This window comes from Myotis myotis, unplaced genomic scaffold (genome assembly GCF_014108235.1).
Source record: "Myotis myotis isolate mMyoMyo1 unplaced genomic scaffold, mMyoMyo1.p scaffold_m19_p_19, whole genome shotgun sequence".
Taxonomy (NCBI): Eukaryota; Metazoa; Chordata; class Mammalia; order Chiroptera; family Vespertilionidae; genus Myotis; species Myotis myotis.
In genome coordinates, this window is record NW_023416323.1 from 27,413,221 (window position 1) to 27,432,531 (window position 19,311).

Consider the following 19,311-nt stretch of genomic DNA (forward strand, 5'->3'; position numbering starts at 1 on the left):
AGTCTACCATACTTGGGGCATACTTTTAAAAAGTGAAACATGCTTACACATACATGAAAATCCTCTAGTCTCCTGACTGCCACCAAAAGAATTCTGAAATTAGTGCTTTTTACGTCCACATTGACATGACTTTCTTTCTTTTGGCAAATGTAATGGCAGGCCCATATAATACGTAGATAGTATCCCTTATTTACAGAGAGGTTCCTCGGGGATTTGAGTGACTCAGAACGCAACTCTGGATCACAGTAGAGATTTATATCTCTGGAGGGAAAATCTCCAGAAACGTGAGTTTCTATGCTGTCTAACATGGTAGACACTAGCCACATTAGGCTACCTGCAGTTAAATAAAACTAAATTTAGTTAATAGTAAAATTATAAAATCAGTTCCTTAGTCATATTAAGCCATAGTCCAAGCACTCTGTGGCCACATTAGGCTAGTGGATGTAGTATTAGACAGATGTAATTTAGAGCTCAGACCGCTGTAATTTAGAGCTTTTCACCACTGCAAACAGTTCCATGTGGCAGTGCTGTTCCTACATTTAGAATAGTCATAGTATTTCAAAATTAACTTTAAAAAATATTGTGAAGGAATCAGAGCTGCTGGTCTCTCATCTGTATCCCAAAAGACCACCTATTAAGATGTTCTAACTGTTTCTTGCCCAGAAAGATGGAGTATATTCAGTTGGGGAAAGTATTGCCATTCAGGATGACGGGAAAAGAGGTTAGATGTTAGACTGAAATGATCCAGGTTCAAATACTGGTCCATCCCATCACGTACTAATTAGTCACTTTAGGCCCAGCCTTTCATTTTCCTGTAAACCGAGGATCATAGTATTTTTTTTTTTAATTAAATCTTTATTGTTCAGATTATTACATTTGTTCCTCTTTTTTTTTCCCCCCATAACTCCCCTCCTCCCAGTTCCCGCCCCACCCTCCGCCCTCACTCCCCACCCACTGTCCTCTTCCATAGGTGCACGATTTTTGTCCAGTCTCTTCCCGCATCTCCCACACCCCTTTCCCCCCCAAGAATAGTCAGTCCATTCCCTTTCTATGTCCCTGATTCTATTATGATCACCAGATTATTTATTCACTTGATTCTTAGATTCACTTGTTGATAGATGCATATTTGTTGTTCATAATTTGTATCTTTACCTTTTTTTTTTCTTCTTCCTCTTCTTAAAGGATACCTTTCAGCATTTCATATAATACTGGTTTGGTGGTGATGAACTCCTTTAGCTTTTCCTTATCTGTGAAGCTCTTTATCTGACCTTCCGTTCTGAATGATAGCTTTGCTGGATAAAGTAATCTTGGTTGTAGGTTCTTGGTATTCATCACTTTGAATATTTCTTGCCATTCCCTTCTGGCCTGCAAAGTTTCTGTTGAGAAATCAGCTGACAGTCGTATGGGTATTCCCTTGTAGGTAACTGGGTTTCTTTCTCTTGCTGCTTTTAAGATTCTCTCTTTGTCTTTTGCTCTTGGCATTTTAATTATGATGTGTCTTGGTGTGGTCCTCTTTGGATTCCTTTTGTTTGGGGTTCTCTGCGCTTCCTGGACCTGTAGGTCTATTTCTTTCACCAGGTGGGGGAAGTTTTCTGTCATTATTTCTTTAAATAGGTTTTCAATATCTTGCTCTCTCTCATCCTCTGGCACCCCTATAATTCTGATGTTGGTGCGCTTGAAGCTGTCCCAGAGGCTCCTTACACTATCTTCATATTTTCGGATTCTTTTTTCATTTTGCTTTTCCAGTTGGGTGTTTTTTGCTTCTTCGCATTTCGAATCTTTGACTTGATTCTTGCGCTCCTCTGGTCTGCTGTTGGGTGTCTGTATAATATTCTTTATTTCAGTCAGTGTATGCTTAATTTCTAGTTGGTTCTTTATCACAACATCGAGGGTCTCATTAGATTTCTTGAGGATCTCACTACATTTATCGGCCGTCTCACCAGTCTTTTCGAGGGCCTTACTAAGTTTATCGGCAGCTTCTAGACAGTTCTTAAGAGACCTTAAAAGTGTGGTTCTGAACTCAATATCCTCCATTGACAGTTTTGTCCTGTTTCTTTGTCTCCGCATTTTTTATGCTTTCTTGGTGCACCCCCTAGTGGTCTTTGTCCGCAGTCTTGTTGCCTTTAAGCCTTGATTGATATCGGCAATACCGGGGTGATTTGACCTCCAGGCTAACTGGCTATGAGAGTCTGCTGTGTCTGTAGTGGGAGGGCTTGGATCATAGTATTGCATGTCTTGTTGGGAGTAGAGCAGACAGAAGGCATGTAAAGGACCTACGCCGACAGTCAGTAAATGATGACTGAGCGCAAGCACCGTGCCTCGCACATGTTAGGTGCCGTTTGCTCCTCTCTGTCACCTTTATCTGTGTAATGAACCATAACCATCTCCCCTCCCATCCCCTTTTTGTGCTTTGGTATTATTTTTGGAAGTGTTCCCTAGCAAATTGCCCCAAACAATGGATTCACTCAACTCTGGTTTCAAATGCAACAGCGGAGGACTTGATGCCAAAGCCCAGATAGTCTGGGAGCTCCACCAGATGTTTGTAAATAAGACCTTCCACACGTGGAAGAAACATTTCTTTGGCTGCGCAACTGGGCACTGAAGGGGCATCCCCTTCGAGGAGGAGAGTGGAGCTGCGGGTCCCACAGGATGCCCTGGGCCCAGCAGGGAGTCGCATTTCTGTGGTGGAGGAGAGCTAGAAGCCCAGTTCAGCCCAAGGGACACAGGGTCAAAGTTTCTTACTCCCTTGGGGTTTCTGTCTACTCACCTCCTTGTTCAGCTCTTGGATGATTTTCTGGGAGGAGTTCTGTTTGCAGAGAGTGGACTCCAGTTGTGTAGAATATTTCTTACTCTGTGCTTTGATATTCTCATTTTCCTCCTCCAACTTCTGCAAAGTCTCTTTTGACTGTTCCCCAATTAAAGAACAAGCCCAGAAAAGAGGTATTACCCTCAGACTCCTATAGAACCCCACTCCTCCTTTCCTTACCCACAGCTCCATTCTGCACTCTGTGGTATCTCAGGCCTTCTCTCTCCTCTTCACTTGCCTTTCCCACCCTCCCTCCCTCCCTCCCTCCCTCCTTCCTGAGGTTTGAGTACCCACTGTCTCCGTTTCCCACCAAGCCTAGCTAGGCTCATGGCTGGCCCTGTATTCATGACCTCGAGTCTTCTAAGATTCTCCTTCTTACCATCTTTTCTTTTTTTTTTAATTCCTGTCGGAGTGTCTCAATCTCTACCTCCATCACCGTCTCCTGTTCTTTACTTTTTTTCAATTGTTCCCGTTTCTCCTCTAGTAACCTTGTTACTTCCTTAAGCTCCTCTTCTAGAGTGATTTTGGTGCTGGTTAGCTCCCTGTGCTGAGAAAATAAAAACTGAACTGAAAGACAGTTTTAGACTGTATATTTTTGGAAAAGCACACAAACAAACTCAGACAATTGTACACAGAGAGCAGCTGAAATAAATATAAGGACAACTTCCTGGTTATTTGGCATGCAAAAGTTTCCTCTGATGTTCAGCAACATTTTACATTTTTTCAAGTAGATATACCAACTTATTTTATTTATAGAACCAGCTCCCACAGTATCAACCTTCTCTCCCAATTACCAACTCTTTCCACATAAAACCTCTGCGAATAAAGTTTTAAAAAAATCTGAGAAAAGACAAAAAGAATAGTTCAGAGATCAAAGACTTTAACTTAACTGACAAGGATAGCTTTTGGATCCTAGAAAAACAACAACACATTGTCCTTTGACTCGTTATTTATTTATCCTCACCCGAGGATATTTTCCCATTGCTTTTAGATAGAGTGAAAGGGAAGGAGGGAGGGTGAGAGGGAGGGGAGGGGAGAGGAGAGAGAGAGAGAGAGAGAGAGAGAGAGAGAGAGAGAGAGAGAGAGAAGAGAGAGAGAGAGAGAAACATTGATGTGAGAGAGACATCAGTTGGTTGCCTCCTGTATACACCTGACCAGGGCCGGGGAATGAACCTGCAACCCAGGTAGGTGCCCTTGACCAGAAATAGAACCTGAGACCCTTTGGTGTGCAGGCTGATGCTCTAACCACTGAGTAACACCAGCTAGAGCTGTCCTTTGACTATTTTTAAGCCTAGCACTTGAAAATACTTATTATTGGTCATGGGTACTGGAGCTGACTGGCTGGTTTAGCATTCTAACACAAATTCCGGACAATTCATTTGCCATGGATTGGTGGTGGCATCTGCCCAAATAAAGACCAATCTCTTTAATGTTAAACAGAGCAAATGCCTGAGCTGGCGGCCTACTTGCCCTTCATACCTGGTATTGTAGTGTTTTGATGCGATCTAACTGTTCATTTAGTGCCATTTCCTGCTCAGTCACTGTCTTCTGAAACTGCCTCTTTTCCTTCTCTGAAATTTCAAGCTTCCTCAGGGTCCCAGAGAGTTCCAGTGTCAGCTCCTCTATCCGTTTCCTAAAGCAAAATGGCAGGAAGTAGGAGGACGGCTGTGGTCTGTGCGGGCGGACTGCGAGCTGGCCGCACGGGGCTCGCTATCCCACGCCTGGGCAGTGGCCCGTTGTGTCCTGGCTCGCTCACTAGGGACGGAGCCTCTCTCTGGAGGTAAACCTGTGGTACCTGCTGGGTGCAAGTTCCTCCCCAGACACCAGCGAATCCTGCAGCTTCTGGAGCTCTCGCTGCAGCTCCTGGATTTTGTCGGCCTTCTGCTTCTCCAGGAGAATGCAGTTCTGCAGTTTCCTCTGGGAATCCTCCAGGCTCGTCTTTGTCAAAGCGGCCTCCTCTTTGTACTGGGCTGCCTCCTGAGCTGCAAAGACAGGAGACAAGCCAGGGGCATGTCCTCGTGAGAAGGAAGGATGTGTGAAGAGCAGGCTCTCAAACCAGACCAGTTAAATAGTTCGTTCCTTCCTGGTGTGACCTACTTCCATCTCCCACCTGTCCTCATTTCTCTCCATTTCGTTATCGCTCTTAAGGAGCGCTTTTAAATCATCTGTCTTCAACTACCCTTCAGCTGTGGTCTCCTTCTTGACTAAAATGAAACAAATTGATAGGCATGGCTCAGTGTATCTTATGCAACTCACCCTGCCCTTGGGCACACGCCCTGACCCTCTAGGACAGTGGTCGGCAAAATCATTAGTCAACAGAGCCAAATATCAACAGTACAACGACTGAAATTTCGTTTGAGAGCCAAATTTTTTAAACTTAAACTATATAGGTAGGTACATTGTTATTAACTTAATTAGGGTACTCCTAAGCTGGCCTTTGCTAAAAACGTACCTCTGATTGAGGTACGTTTGCTGAGGTCGACCCCTTCCAACTCTCCCATCCACACTTGTCTTGTATACCTGTTTCGTCTATCTCATTTCGTTCATCCTCTCTATATGTCCAAACCATCTCAACATACCTTTCTCAATCCTCGACACTACATCTTCTTTCACTCCACAACGTTCACTAAAATTAACTTAATAAACTTTACTTAAAGTTTTAAGTCTTAGTTAAACTATAGGTACGTTGAATAAAACTTGATATCATACTTAATAACGATATTTAGTGATAAAATTAAATTTCTTACAATTTACCTTACAATATCCATAAAATTAAATCATGACAATGACTGACAAACACTAATGTGAACAATGGCCTTGCATCTCCTTGGAAAGTTTGGGTAAGTCAGGTTTGTATGTTGTTGTTTTTAATTTTAGGCACGATTCCAGGTTCTCATCAATAAGACGACTTCTGCACATGGACCACGAAGTTTCAATCGCACTGTACGTGCGTGCCCGCATGTGGTATTTTGTGGAAGAGCCACACTGAAGGGGCCAAAGAGCCGCATGTGGCTCGCGAGCCGCCGTTTGCCGACCACTGCTCTAGGAACTTAGAGTCTAGTGAGGGAACCATAGCTGCCCCTCTCGATAAGACAGCACTGTAATGTTAAACTTGCAAAGACTGTCAACTCAGGAAGCACGTCACTGTAAGGACCGTTGGAGGTGCACTTACCGAGGAACAGAGGCAGGGTTGCACCTTAGAAGAAGGGAATTCCAGGTGAGAGGAATGTCAGAGTAAATGCTTGGTGAAGGGAAGGGGAAGGCCCTAGGGAAGAGGATGGGCAGAGACTGGTGTGATTGAAAGGAAGCTGGATGGGAGTTCTGAGAGACAGAGCTGAGGAAGTGCATGAACTAGAAGGGGCTTTGAAAGACTTTGAGAGAAAGGTTTGGACTTGATTTTTGGGTTCTTGAGCAGGGACTGGACATGAAGGAAGAGTACTTTAGGAACAGTGTGAAGGATTAGAATGGAGAACGACTTCCGGCAATATCCTTTAGCCCACGTCCTTGCCTTCACTGGGCACGAAGCTGCTTACTGGAGTTTCTCTATGCCAAATATATCCCCATTTCCAACAGTTTCTACTATCATTTCTACTTTAAACAGCAGTCTCCTCTCCATTTTTCAGCCTAGGACACTGGAGGAAAGGTGGTATCACTATGGAAATAATTATACACCTTGTAAGAAGGGAGAAAAAAATTTTAAAGCAGGGAAGAGAATAGGTTCAGTTTGAGGAATGCTGAGTTAGAGGGGAAGGTGAGCTGCCCAGGGGGAGCTAGTTTCTAAAAATAAAACTGGTCACAGGTGTGAAATCAGGGCCTGTGCCTAGGCTTTGGAGTCATCTGCAAGGCAATGCAGCTCCAAGGAGGAAGGCGCTCACTGAAGAACAAGTGTAGAGGGAAATGAGAAGAGGATGAGGGCAGAGTCTTAGGGATGAATGATTCTGAGCAGGGTGCGGGGAGAAAACAATTATGAGATTTGTGGGACCTGTTGTGTCTCCAAAGCTAAGAAACACTTGTTGAGGTGCGGTGGCCCACAGCACAGACACACAGAGTCAAAGGAGGGTGAGGAAGCCTGACTTTGAACCTTTTACTTTTTTTTTCAATTTCTATATCACATAATAGAAAATTTACCCTTTTAAAGTGTATAGTCCAGTGGTTTCTGGCATCCTCACAAAGGTGAGCAACCATCATCAATATCTAATTCTAGATCATTTTCATCACCCCCTAGGAAACTCTATGTCCAAGGCAAGAAGTTACTGGCGACCTCTGAGAAAACAGTGGAACAAGGACACAATCCATAGTGCAAGCTGCACAGAAGAGAATTTTTGGAGGCCCCTAACCCCCCCAAAAAGGGAGAGAGAGAATAAAAAAACTAGGGAAGGAGCCCTGGCCTGTTTGGCTCAGTGGTTGGAGCATTGGCCCATGGGCTCAATTCCCAGTCACAGGCATATACCTCAGTTGCGGGTTTGATCCCTGGCTGTGGTCAGGGCGTGTGGTGGAGGCAGCCAGTCGATGTGCCTCTCTCACATTGATATTTCTCAATTTCTCAATTTCTCTCTCTCTCTCTCTCTCTCTCTCTCTCTCTCTCTCTCTCTCTCTCTCTTTCTCCCTTCCTCCCTCCCTCCCTCTCTTCCTCCTCCCTGCCTCTCTTTCTAAAGATCAATGGAAAAATATCCTCGGGTGAGGATTAAAAACAAAAACAGGGAAGGAAGAGATGAATTGTGGGACAAAAGTTCTGGAGAAGATGAAGAGGAATGTGGTGCAAAGAAACAAAGTACAGAGCCCTGCCCTCCTTGGCAGAGAAAGGAGCGGGTCTTTATCTGAATCGCCGAGGAAACAGCGGGCAGTTCACTCTCCCAAACTGAACACCTGCTGTGGTGAAGGTTCCAGAGAGGAGGTGAGGTTGGAGGTGAATGAAGCAACTGCTGAGATGTGAGATGAGATCAAAGGAAGACTTGAAGTGAGAACGTGGGGAGGCAGAGGGGGATGGCCATTTAGAGAGAGAAAGGGGCTCCAGCCCCATGTGTTGGGAGTGTGGTGGGCAGCGCTTGCTGGGGCCTCACCAGCCATCCTCTGCTGCTGCTGGGCAACTTCGAGGAAGTCCTTCAGCTTCTTGATCTCAGCTTGCAGGGCCCCACACTCCGCCTGGCATGTGTTCTGTTTCACCCCCCGGAGGGTCATTTCCAGTTCTGTCGTCATCAGCTGCTGCTTCTCAAACTCCATCTCTTTCTTCAGGAGGGTTGTCTGAACCCGTGTCAGTTCCTTCTCTAGCTCGTGCAGCATTTCATCTTTCTCTTGGAGGAGCTGAGGAAAGCAATGCGTTAATGCTAACGAAGGCCTGACAGTGGCAGGGCAAAGTCAATCAGAGACTCTTTGGAGCCCTCTCACAGCCACCATCTTCTCATGCCTGGATATTGCAATAGCCTCCTACCTTAGCTCTCTGCCACCCCTCACTGCACCAATCAGAGGGGAGGGGGGGTAGCTCTAAAAACGCAAGTCAGATCTTGTATGCCTCTGATCAAAACCATCCATGCTCCATCTCACTTAGAAAAAGGCCTCCCAGGATGCTATGCCTCATGACCTGGTCCTTGGCTACTAGCTTGACCTCACCTCTTGCGACCCCCACCCTGTCTGCAACAAGTGGTCTCCTAGAGCACGCCAAGGGGCCTCCCACTTGAGAGCTTTTGCACTTGCTATTCTCTCAAGACTTTTGCCTGGGTGGCTCTCTCCCTTCATTCAGCTCTCTTCCCAAATGTCACCCTGTCAGAGAGGCCTTCCCTGACCACCCTGTATAAAACAGCCACCAAGCTATTTTAGGAATTTATCAGTATCTGACACATTAATTCTGTTATTTGTTTATTGTTTGTTTCTCCACACTAGAATGTAAGCTTCATGAGAGTAAGGATGTTGCATGTTTTATTATATTCTTTTTAAAAATTATTGTAAAAGTTACATTTATTGGGGTGGCATTGGTTAATAAAATTTTATAGGTTTCAGGTGTACAAATATGTAATATTTTTAGTGCCTAGAACAGTGCTTGGCACATTGTAGGAGCTCAAAAATATTTGTTGGGTAAATATATGGATGACTCAAAGCTGTCTATCCAGATGCCTTGCTTCTTGCTGTCACCTCTCCACGTGCCTCTATTTTGACTGACGGATCGCCTCTGGACCTTGAAATTGGAGGTGTGGATGACCAGTCAGTCAACCAATTGGATTATTTCTACTCGCTCTGATCAAGTTTAGAGCTGGATAGTATTGACTACAGAAGCTTTTGTCCTTGGTTTCATTCCTAGGCTTCTCCAGGGCCTTGATTTATGTTGGCAACTACAGATCCTTTAGGGCAGCGCTCCCTTAATATTTTCAAACTGCCTGATTTGCATATTCTAAGATATTTGTCATTTTAAAAATTGAAATTCACTTCATATTCTTAATTAGGCTACACATTATTTTATATTATTTCTTTCCACTATCAAGCATGAACAAAAGCATAAAGGAACAATGCCAAGTGTGTCCCAAACTCTCTGCCCTGCAGGGCTGGGGACAAATCTCTTTCTTACAGAGGCAACATCTCTATTAAGGTAATGCTATTTTATTTATTTATTATGTGGTATGAGAAGTACTAAAAAAAGTCCTCAGAATCTCTGGGCCTGAAGAGACAATTGTACACACTGTACATGTGCTGATGCTCCCTAAGCATTCACAGTGGGTGCAGAATTGCCGAACATGCTCTATCTGGCCAAGGCCTGGCCTCACACCCGCCCTATTGCTAGTTCCGACTAGAGAGCTCCTCGCCTCACCGTGTCTTTCTTCAAACTGAGCTTCTGGGCCTCAGTGAACTGCATCTGTAGCTCCTGCTGCCGAAGCTGCAGGATGATGATCTCCTTGTCCTTCCTCTCCATGTGGGCAGATGCCTCCTCCCGCAGCCCGTGCAGGTCCAGCTCCAACTTCATCATTTCTACAGCGGGGCCGGACAGAGGGCTTCTTGCTTAGAGACGGATTCTGCCTTCCTTCTGGGGCCCCACCCTTTTTGGCCACAGCCCACCGGCCCCCAGTGTACCCTTCATGATGTTTTTCTTTTGTTCTGACACGGCCTCGAGCTCCATGCGCAGGTCCTTCACGAGGTTCTGGTACTCCTCCACGTGCAGGCACTGGCTGTCTTTCTGCTCCTGCAAGTGCTTCAGTATCTGGAAAGATGGAAAAGAGCAGGGCAGGGTGAGAACATGGGGGAGAACACTTACTAAAATCCCGAATGTCCAGAACAGGCAAATCCGGCGGGTAGGAAGCAGAGTAGTGGTTGCCAGGGGTTGGGGGTGGGGTGGGTGATGGGGAGTGGCTCTTCGTGGATACCGGTTTCTTTCTGGCGTGATGAAAATGTGCTGGAATTAGTGGCGATGTTGCCCTACTCTGTGAATATACTAAAACTCACTGATAAAACACTTTAAATGGTGAATTTTATGGTCTGTCAATTACATATCAATTAAAAAAATATAATTAAAAAAAGGATATGGCAGACTTCTCACACTCACATTGAATGTGTACAAAGGAAGCCACTCTTCCTCCCTATAACAATCAGTGTCATTGATGGAGCATATACCATGTGCCAGGCACTGTCCCAGGTACTGCAAACAACACAGACACAAATCCTTGCCCCCATGGAGCTGACTGTCTGGGGCAGTGGTCGGCAAACTCATTAGTCAACAGAGCCAAATATCAACAGTACAACGATTAAAATTTATTTTGAGCGCCAAACTTTTTAAACTTAAACTATATAGGTAGGTACATTGTTATTAACTTAATTAGGGTACTCCTAAGGCTTAGGAAGAGCCACACTCAAGGCGCCAAAGAGCCGCATGTGGCTCGCGAGCCGCAGTTTTCCGACCATGGGTCTGGGGGAATGAGCATAATAAGCAGTGACTTATAGAAAACAGAAGTTGATAAGTGCTATGGAAGAAGAAATAGAACAAAAAGGGGAATGGAGGTAATGGGGCAGGGACACGTATGTGGGGTTGCAATATTAAATAGGATGGGTTGGTTGGCCTCCCTGAGAAGGGGGCCCCTGTGCAGTGACTTGCTGGAGGTGAGAGTGTGAGCATGTTGTAGGTATCTGAGGGAAGAGCTTTGTAGCCAATGACAAGACCCTGGGGAAAGAACATGGAAAAGTCCATGTGGTTACAGCGGAGTGAGTGATGGGGAAAGTGGCAGGAGATAAGGTGAGGGAGTTAGGGCAGTCACATCACGTGGGACTGTAGTCCCTTGGTAGGGACTTTGGCTTTTATCCTGAAGGAGAGGGAGATGGGTTGTAAGCAAGAGAAGGCAGGGGCATATACACATGGCAGAGGAGGAGCAATGAGATGTCTGGGCATCAAGGGAGGTGGGAAGAGAGTCATGTGACTTCAGAGTTGACAGTGAGGGAGGCCTGCAACAGGAAGGCAGGGGACAGCTGGAGAAATACAGGGCAGTCACCATATGACTCAGGTGGGCACTGCGGGGACTCCAAGGCCCAGTCTATGTCAGGCCGGTGGACGGGGAGAGGACTGCTGGCACTGACTGAGATGTGGATGGTTCGCTTCCCAATAGAATATCGAGGCAACACTAAGGCTTTGGATAGGATATATAAAATGGTGGGGGAAGGTATATCCTGTTTCTTGGGAAAGTCTGGATTATTAAAAAAAAGGAATGTTGAAAGAGGAATTAGTGTCTAGTGGATATAGAATTTCAGTTTTACAAGATGAAAAAGTTCTAGAGATTTGTTGCACACCAATGTGAATATACTTAACATGGATGAACTGTACACTTCAAAGTGGCTACGATGGGAAATTTAATGTCATGCGTTTTTTACCACTATAAAAAAATAAGAGAGTAAGGGGGAAATAAAGACATTTTTCAGACAAAAATAAAAAAGGAGTGCTATCCTTATGGCAGGTCAGGATGTGAATAACATGGAGCTGACCTTTAAAATAAATATTGACAGATGTCCAAGGAGGAAACTCCAAAGTTCAATACTGATCCCTTAGTCACTCGGACTTTGTGGGATGAGAAAGTCCTGAAAAGAGGAGTCCCTGCTCCCCCACTGGGGACCCCTTAGAGAACTTATATGTGTCGTCTCCTCTCTCTGCCGCCCCTCCTGCCCCCATTCCAGCCTCAGCAGGCTGCCCTCCCGTGCCCCAGCATGGCCACAAGTGCCTGGCTTTGTCTGGTACCACAAGTTCAGGCATGACTCACCTAGGAGGAGACCTGACTTAGTTTTGACTATTGGTTGGTCAAATCTTGCTATTTGTTTACATGGTTTAAATGCTTATTCATTATGAGAATCAACCTTTGAGATGCCTTTTTGAGTTTCTAAAATATCAGGTTTTCAAAAAGAGAGTGAATTTGAATTAGTAATTTTCCCTAAATTTGCTACTTTTCGACTCCAACCAGACACTAGAAGGCTGGAATGGTCCTTATGAATCTGGCAAGCCAAGAGGACTCTCTATCTGGTTTAGGTGGATTGTTGGAAGTGCGTTAAGAGACAGGTGTAATTCTAAAATCCAATCCCAAAATCGAATGCTGGCTGTATCTATGTGGCAGGGCCAACCAAGGTCACACAAATACAAAATAAAATATAACGTAAGATAAAAATTAAAAACAAGCAGGAAAACTCAGAATCAAATCCCAATTGGCACGACCCACTCGGTACAAATAAGCAAAAGTTGTCCCACCGTTTTGATGTCTTCATAATCCTCCGAGGAGCTGGGAGGATGTCGGTGGGTGGCTGTATAAGAAGCAAAGTCTGCTTGTAATTTTATTAACGCCTCTTCACGCTCCAGAACCTGCAAATGAGCCCAAGTCAGTTAGGCTGCATGATCAATGTACCGTGTTTACACTAGTGTTATTTTAGCAGGGTGTTCCTTTTAACAGCCTAAGTTTCTTGTAACATTATAATTCATCATGCACTTCCTGTGGGGTCTGGGGCAGGAATTATGTTCTCAATCTTACATCAAGGTTCACTAAGGCATAGACAGTGATTTGTCTTGAGTTTGTCAGTGGACACATTTTGGACTCTCTCCTGAACCTCTGTGTGGTCCAGTTTGTTAGGCAGATGAAGGTTCTTTGGAGGCTGTGAATTAGGAAAGATGCGCTTAATCTATCAGGAGATGGGATTCAAAGTTCAAGAATTAAAGAAGGAAAACTTTTTAATGGAATGGGTAAATGTGTATGTACTTCTTAAAAATAAAAAAAAAACATGAAATTTTTGTTCTTGTTTGTTGAGAATAATTCAAATAAAACCCAAGCGTTGATAATCAGAAATTAAAATTTGCTCTCCATTTATTCTTCCCTCATTCATTTCCCCCAAGGGGGAAGAGGCACTTTCCCTTATATACTGGAAATTGACAATTTCTAGCATATACTTCTACATCATGATCAAAGACACTGATAAACAAAAGTGGAACCATACATAAGATTCTGCAACTTATTCTCAACAATTTATCACAAGCATCCTTCTATATAGCCCTTACAGATCTGCTTAATCCATTTTCTTGGCTGCACAGTATTCTCTAGTGTGGATATCTTTTAAATCATTCCTCAATCTCTTTAACATTTTTCCTATTGATGAGCTCTTAAGTTGTTGTGTGAAAGATTTTATGACTCTTTACAGTCTTGAACTTAGTGTGGGTGGGGAGAATGCATACTATGGAGAATATGAATAAAAGGCAGAGGCAAGTTTAAGACATTTGAGGAGTCTTGGTGAAAGAGATTACTTTAGGTAACTCTCTCCCTCCTTTCTTTTCTCATGACTTTGTTTTGGGTCTCAAAAGTGTTCCAGAAGAAGGCACTTACCAAAGCATTACTGCAGGCTAGCTTATTTCGAAGTTCCTGGATTAGATCATCCTGTTCAGAGACCTTTTGCCAGACTTCAGACAGTCGTTTCAGAGTCTCCTGATGCTCTTGAATCATGCAGGGAGAAGTGTATACACGCACCTTTGAATGATCGCCCTTGTTCTCAGGTTCCTGGGATATTTAAAAATAAGGGGTGGTTTTGTTTACAATTTTTTTTATATGTATTTTATTGAGTTTTTACAGAGAGGAAGGGAGAGAGATAGAGAGTTAGAAACATCGATGAGAGAGAAACATCGATCAGCTGCCTCCTGCACATCTCCCACTGGGGATGTGCCCGCAACCCAGGTACATGCCCTTGACCGGAATCGAACCCGGGACCTCTCAGTCCGCAGGCCGACGCTCTATCCACTGAGCCAAACCGGTTTCGGCTGTTTACAATTTTTGAGTTAAGAATGCTGTGAGCATGAAAAAAATCTCTGGACTTATATTCTAAAAATTTATGTTCATACATGTGAATCATAACTTTCTTAACAAAGGAAAAAATTAACAAGGGTATAAATATGGTATAAAGTTCAAGAGAGAATACACTGAAAAGTCAGTCCTTCCACCTTGGCCTTCTATGACTCACACCCCCTCCTGCAACACAGTCCTAGTTACCAGTTTTTTGGGTATCTTTTTAGAAATTTATATATATATATATGACCCCCTAGTTTTTTGCCCACACAAATGAAACGTTTTCTATACACTAATGTAAGTTGTGTTTTCACTTGACAATTTATTGGGGACAGTTTTCATTTTGTTACTTGTACATCTACTTTTAAAATTAATTTCAAATTGCACAAGTAATGCATATGTGTACTATCTTTCTAAAACATTGTAACATTAAAATTTTTCTTTGATCACCGCCACTAATCCTATACTCATTGCATTCTCTGAGGATGACCATTTTTGCATAGCCTTCTAGAACTTTATCTGTACATTTACATACATATAAACAAACCTGTAGAATGCAGATATTATGTTGTCTTTTTAAAACATAAATATAGACTTTTTCACTTAACAAGATGTCTTCGAAATTTATCCATATTAGTACATGTACATTTATCTTGTTCTTTTAAATTCCTTTTAAATGTGTTTATCCAGTCTCCTATTGATGAGAATATAGGTTGTTTTCAAGTTTTTTTCCCCTAAAATGAACCTGAATATTTTTGCATATAAATCTTCTAGTACATTTTCTGGTATATGTGTAAATTAAATTCATAGAAGTAGGACTGATAGGATATATTTAAGACTTTGATAGATATCACACAATTGCTCTTCAAAGACATTTATCAATTAACATTCTCATGAGTATTAGTATGCCTGTATTACTTGTGTAATGAAAAAAAAAAAAGCAACTGAAAAACGAATACAAATTCAGGCATTTTGGCTCTTTGTTCGCATGGTTCGTGGCTTTCTCCTGTTTGATCCTGAAGTCATGCTTTGCATGAGTCTTATGACCTAGAAGAGCCCTTTACTAGACCCCCATGAGAACATGGCATATTTGAGAACTCATTTGGTAATTCACTTTCTGCCTTATTTGAAGTAGTGGCTTTTTATATTGATTAAGGGCCTCAAAATTCATAAGGAACAATCTTAAAGGAGATGTGGAGGCTGGACGTTCAAAGCTGAGGGCTACACAATTCAAGGGGAGGAATGACATCTGGTTGAAGGTCTGGGTTTCTGGTGGCGGAGGTTGGGGCTGGGACAGGGGACCACCTGGGAGCTTGTCCACTTGCTGGAGCTCCTGGTTTGAGAGGCCTAGTTTAGGTCCTACCTGACCGACAATCCCACTGAGTTCCCCCTCCAACATCTTCACTTGACATTCCAGTAACTCAATGTTGCTTAGGGAAGTCTGGTATTTATCCCTGTAGAGGTTTAAGCTTCTTTCTAGGGAGACAATCTTGTTCCCAGCCAAGGCGAGTTTCTCCTGTGCCAAATGGAGCTTCTCCCCTGTGTTTCCAGTATGCGTTCCAATTTCCTCCTCGTACAGAATCACCTGTTGGTGTAGGAATGAAACCACACTGAACTCATAGAAGCATCTAATGAGAAAAGAATAAGGCTATGAGACTCCATGCAGTCCTATATCTTAACTCATCTTAAGAAACACAGATACACAGAATATCCCCAGCACAGATTTAAAAGCTACAATATAATATCAGAATGTTAATGGTTAGAAATAAAAAAGGTTGTCCTATTTAGATGCTAAGCTTCTTAAAGACAAGGACCATATTTATTTCCCATTCTGCTGGGCGTGTAGTAAGAATTCCATAAAGACTTGTTAGTTGATTAATAGGAATCAATTTGTATAGCTCCATTAAAAATTTTTTTAAGGGCTTGAAACACGAGTTTCCTCTCTTCCCTAGATATTCCCTAGGGGTCTAATTTAGAAAACGGAGAGCACCCTGGGCACACAGGTCCATGTCAGCAAAGTTCCCTGGAGACAGTGGGGGAACATGACCCGAAGTTCCTCTGAGATTTGTACAAGCCTTATTTAGTTTTCTTTTCTTCCTAATCAATTAATTAGCCAACCAATGGACACATTCATTGAATGCTCATGAGCAATGTCTTGGGTGCTGAGGGAATACATATCTATATGATACAGGCTCCTCACTCAGAGTTTATAAACTCTGCCAATTTTGGGGAGATATGATTTAAAATGAGCAAACAAGTGGGACATAGTGGAGAGTGCTAAATTGTATGACTTGACTGACACATACAGAAGGAATTAAGAGCAGAAGAATCGCCAAAGCAGGCTTAAGTTTGGTTCAAATAGTTCAGTGTAAAATTTGAATAGAACACAATCTATTGGTCTAAGCTAATTACACTTGTTGCCTGTCACTTCAGATTCTTCCTAGAAAAGGATCATTTAGTCTGAGGTGTTTATTAGGGAAGGAGAAAGAGAAAAGGGCATATTTCATATTCAAATGTTTGTAACCGAAGCTGCCAGTGGCCTGCTCATATCCCCTTGGCACTCACCATCCCTTTGCATGTTACGTTCCTTCCAACCACTAGCATCTTCAACTCTTTGCTTAAGAGCTGTTCGTGCCCCAGGGGCCCACCCAAGCAGAGGAGCCAGACAAGGCAGGTTACAAGCACTGGGGAGTTCGTACTCTCAGTGCAGTCCTCGACCAATGACGGGGGAGTATTCTACACCATCTCCCGGAGTTCTCCAGGGACCGAACCCCAGCTGTCTACAACAGTGATCTGACCTTCTCTGACTTACTTCCCTACACTCACCATGCTTCCCAGGATCACCTCCTGTATTAACTACTTACATTCACCTCCTTGTCTTAGGGTCTGCTATTGGGAAACCCAACCTTAGACAGAAGCTTGATGCCTTTGTGTATTAAAGTATTGAGGGAATTTGGCACAATGCCCCAAGTAATTTTTCCAATACTTTTCTGGTTTGGGATGTGTATCAGTGACTGCTGCTTGCTACTGTTACTGCTACCTGCCACATCAATGCTTCCCCTCATTAGTGATAGAACCTTGACTTTATTTGGGACAGCAGCACACCTTACTAAAACAGTGCATTTCCTAGGCTTCCTAGCTGTAGCCATGTGACTAACTCTGGCCACTGATATAAAAGTTAACGTGTATGGGCTTTTAAAGTATCCTTAAAAGGAAGCAGTGTGCCTTTCTCTCCACATCCCCAAATTCTATACTGATTATTTGGATCAGGGATGTGATGGTTGGAGCTCTAGCAGCCACCTTGAAATGGAAGCCTTGAGCTGATGATGATGGAGCTGAAAGATAGGACCCGAGGTACCCAATGACACATGCAGTTACCATAACATCCCTAGACCTTATCTTATAAGTCATAGAAATAGACTACCTTACTTAAGTACAATTACTTGGGGTTTTTCTGTTATACTCAGCCAAATAGAATCACAACTAATTCAGGGTCACTTTATCCAGGCTGAACTATTGTTTAAATTATACTGAGTTTTAACAACAGTCCTGCATTAGTGTTATTAAACCACAATTCATGCTCACCAGCTTTGTTCCAGATTATATTTTGTAGGATAACCTTTCTTTGTTCCTTTCCCACCTAATCCTTTTTAAGAAATTCTCATTGGCCATAATACTCCCTTTTTAAAAAAAAGTCTATGTTCTTTAAGGCCCTTCATAAAACCCCTGGAGTTAGTCTTTAAGCAACAGCACACACACACACCACCCCCACCCCCACCATCCAAGACAGTCATTGGAATTTTACCTTTAAAGGCAAAGGAAGAAGAGCCAGGGAGGCTGCCTGTCCTTTTACCTAGAACCCACGGTTTTACTGTTGCTAGTGCCATTGCTCAGCTGGGTTAGGCTCCATAGCTTTGGTCTTCAGAATTTACTTGGGATTCCACAAGGATTCTCTCTCTGGTTTAAAAAAGACAATCCTGCCTGGCTGATGTGGCTTAGTGTTTGAGCATCGACCTATGAACCAGAAGCTCATGGTTCGATTCCCGGTCAGCGCACATGTCCGGGTTGCGGGCTCGATCCCCAGTAAGGGGTGTACAGGAGGCAGCTGATCAATGATTCTTTCTCATCATTGATGCTTCTATCTCTCTCTCCCTTCCGCTCTGAAATCAATAAAAATATTAAAAAATGGAATCCTGGGACATGAATAGAAATGAATGTCCAGAATATAGTTCAGATAAGTCTATCAGTGGTTCTCAACCTTCTGGCCCTTTAAATACAGTTCCTCATGTTGTGACCCAACCATAAAATTATTTTTGTTGCTACTTCATAACTGTAATGTTGCTACTGTTATGAATCGTAATGTAAATATCTGATATGCAGGATGGTCTTAGGCGACCCTTGTGAAAGGGTCGTTCGACTGCCAAAGGGGTCACGACCCACAGGTTGAGAACCTCTGGTCTAGATGATCTCAAACTCCAGTCTGCAAAAAGGACTGACTTGTATTCTCAATGTTTGTTTCAGACCCAATGTCTGGTTCCCTTGTCAACTGTGCCAGTGTCAGGAATTTATATATTATCAAAACTTGATAACTTTTTCTAAAATGGTTCATTTAATGGGCCTTATGCTCTTTTTTATAACCCTCAGAGACCAAGATCTGGAAACAGCCTAAGTGCCCATCAGTAGATGAATGGATTAGAAAACTGTGGTACATCTACACGATGGAATACTATGCTGCTCTAAAAAGGAAGGAACTCTTACCATTTGCAACGTCATGGATGGAACTGGAGAGCATTATGCTAAGTGAAATAAGCCAGTCAATGAAGGAAAAATACCACATGATCTCACTCATTCATGGATAATAGAGACCATTATAAACTTTTGAACAATAATAGATACAGAGGCAGAGCTGCCTCAAACAGATTGTCAAACTGCAGCGGGAAGGCCGGGGAGGGTTGGGGGGCAGGAGGTAGGGGGGTAAGAGATCAACTAAAGGACTTGTATGCATGCATATAAGCATAACCAATGGACATAAGACACTGGGGGATAGGGGAGGCTAGGGGACTGTCTAGGGCGGGAGGATAAAATGGACACATATGTAATACCCTTTGTAATACTTTAAGCAATAAAAATTAAAAAAAAATAAATTGCAATGGTAATAAAATGAAAATGATGGAACTTCACACACACACACACACACACACACACACACACACACACACGGAACACATACCC

At 43.2% G+C, this 19,311-nt stretch overlaps 1 protein-coding gene across 1 annotated transcript in view; it reads right to left on the reverse strand.

The window, feature by feature from the left end:
- PMFBP1 (polyamine modulated factor 1 binding protein 1) overlaps positions 1-19,311 on the reverse strand; it is a 51,377-nt gene that overhangs the window by 13,186 nt on the left and 18,880 nt on the right. The window contains exons 4-13 of the mRNA XM_036346882.1: positions 15,443-15,664; positions 13,627-13,797; positions 12,507-12,617; positions 9,863-9,989; positions 9,603-9,760; positions 7,867-8,107; positions 4,602-4,788; positions 4,286-4,439; positions 3,186-3,353; positions 2,768-2,905 (exon numbers count right to left, since the gene is read on the reverse strand). Of these exons, the coding sequence (XP_036202775.1) occupies positions 2,768-2,905; positions 3,186-3,353; positions 4,286-4,439; positions 4,602-4,788; positions 7,867-8,107; positions 9,603-9,760; positions 9,863-9,989; positions 12,507-12,617; positions 13,627-13,797; positions 15,443-15,664 (1,677 nt within the window). The remainder of the gene's footprint in view (positions 1-2,767; positions 2,906-3,185; positions 3,354-4,285; positions 4,440-4,601; positions 4,789-7,866; positions 8,108-9,602; positions 9,761-9,862; positions 9,990-12,506; positions 12,618-13,626; positions 13,798-15,442; positions 15,665-19,311) is intronic.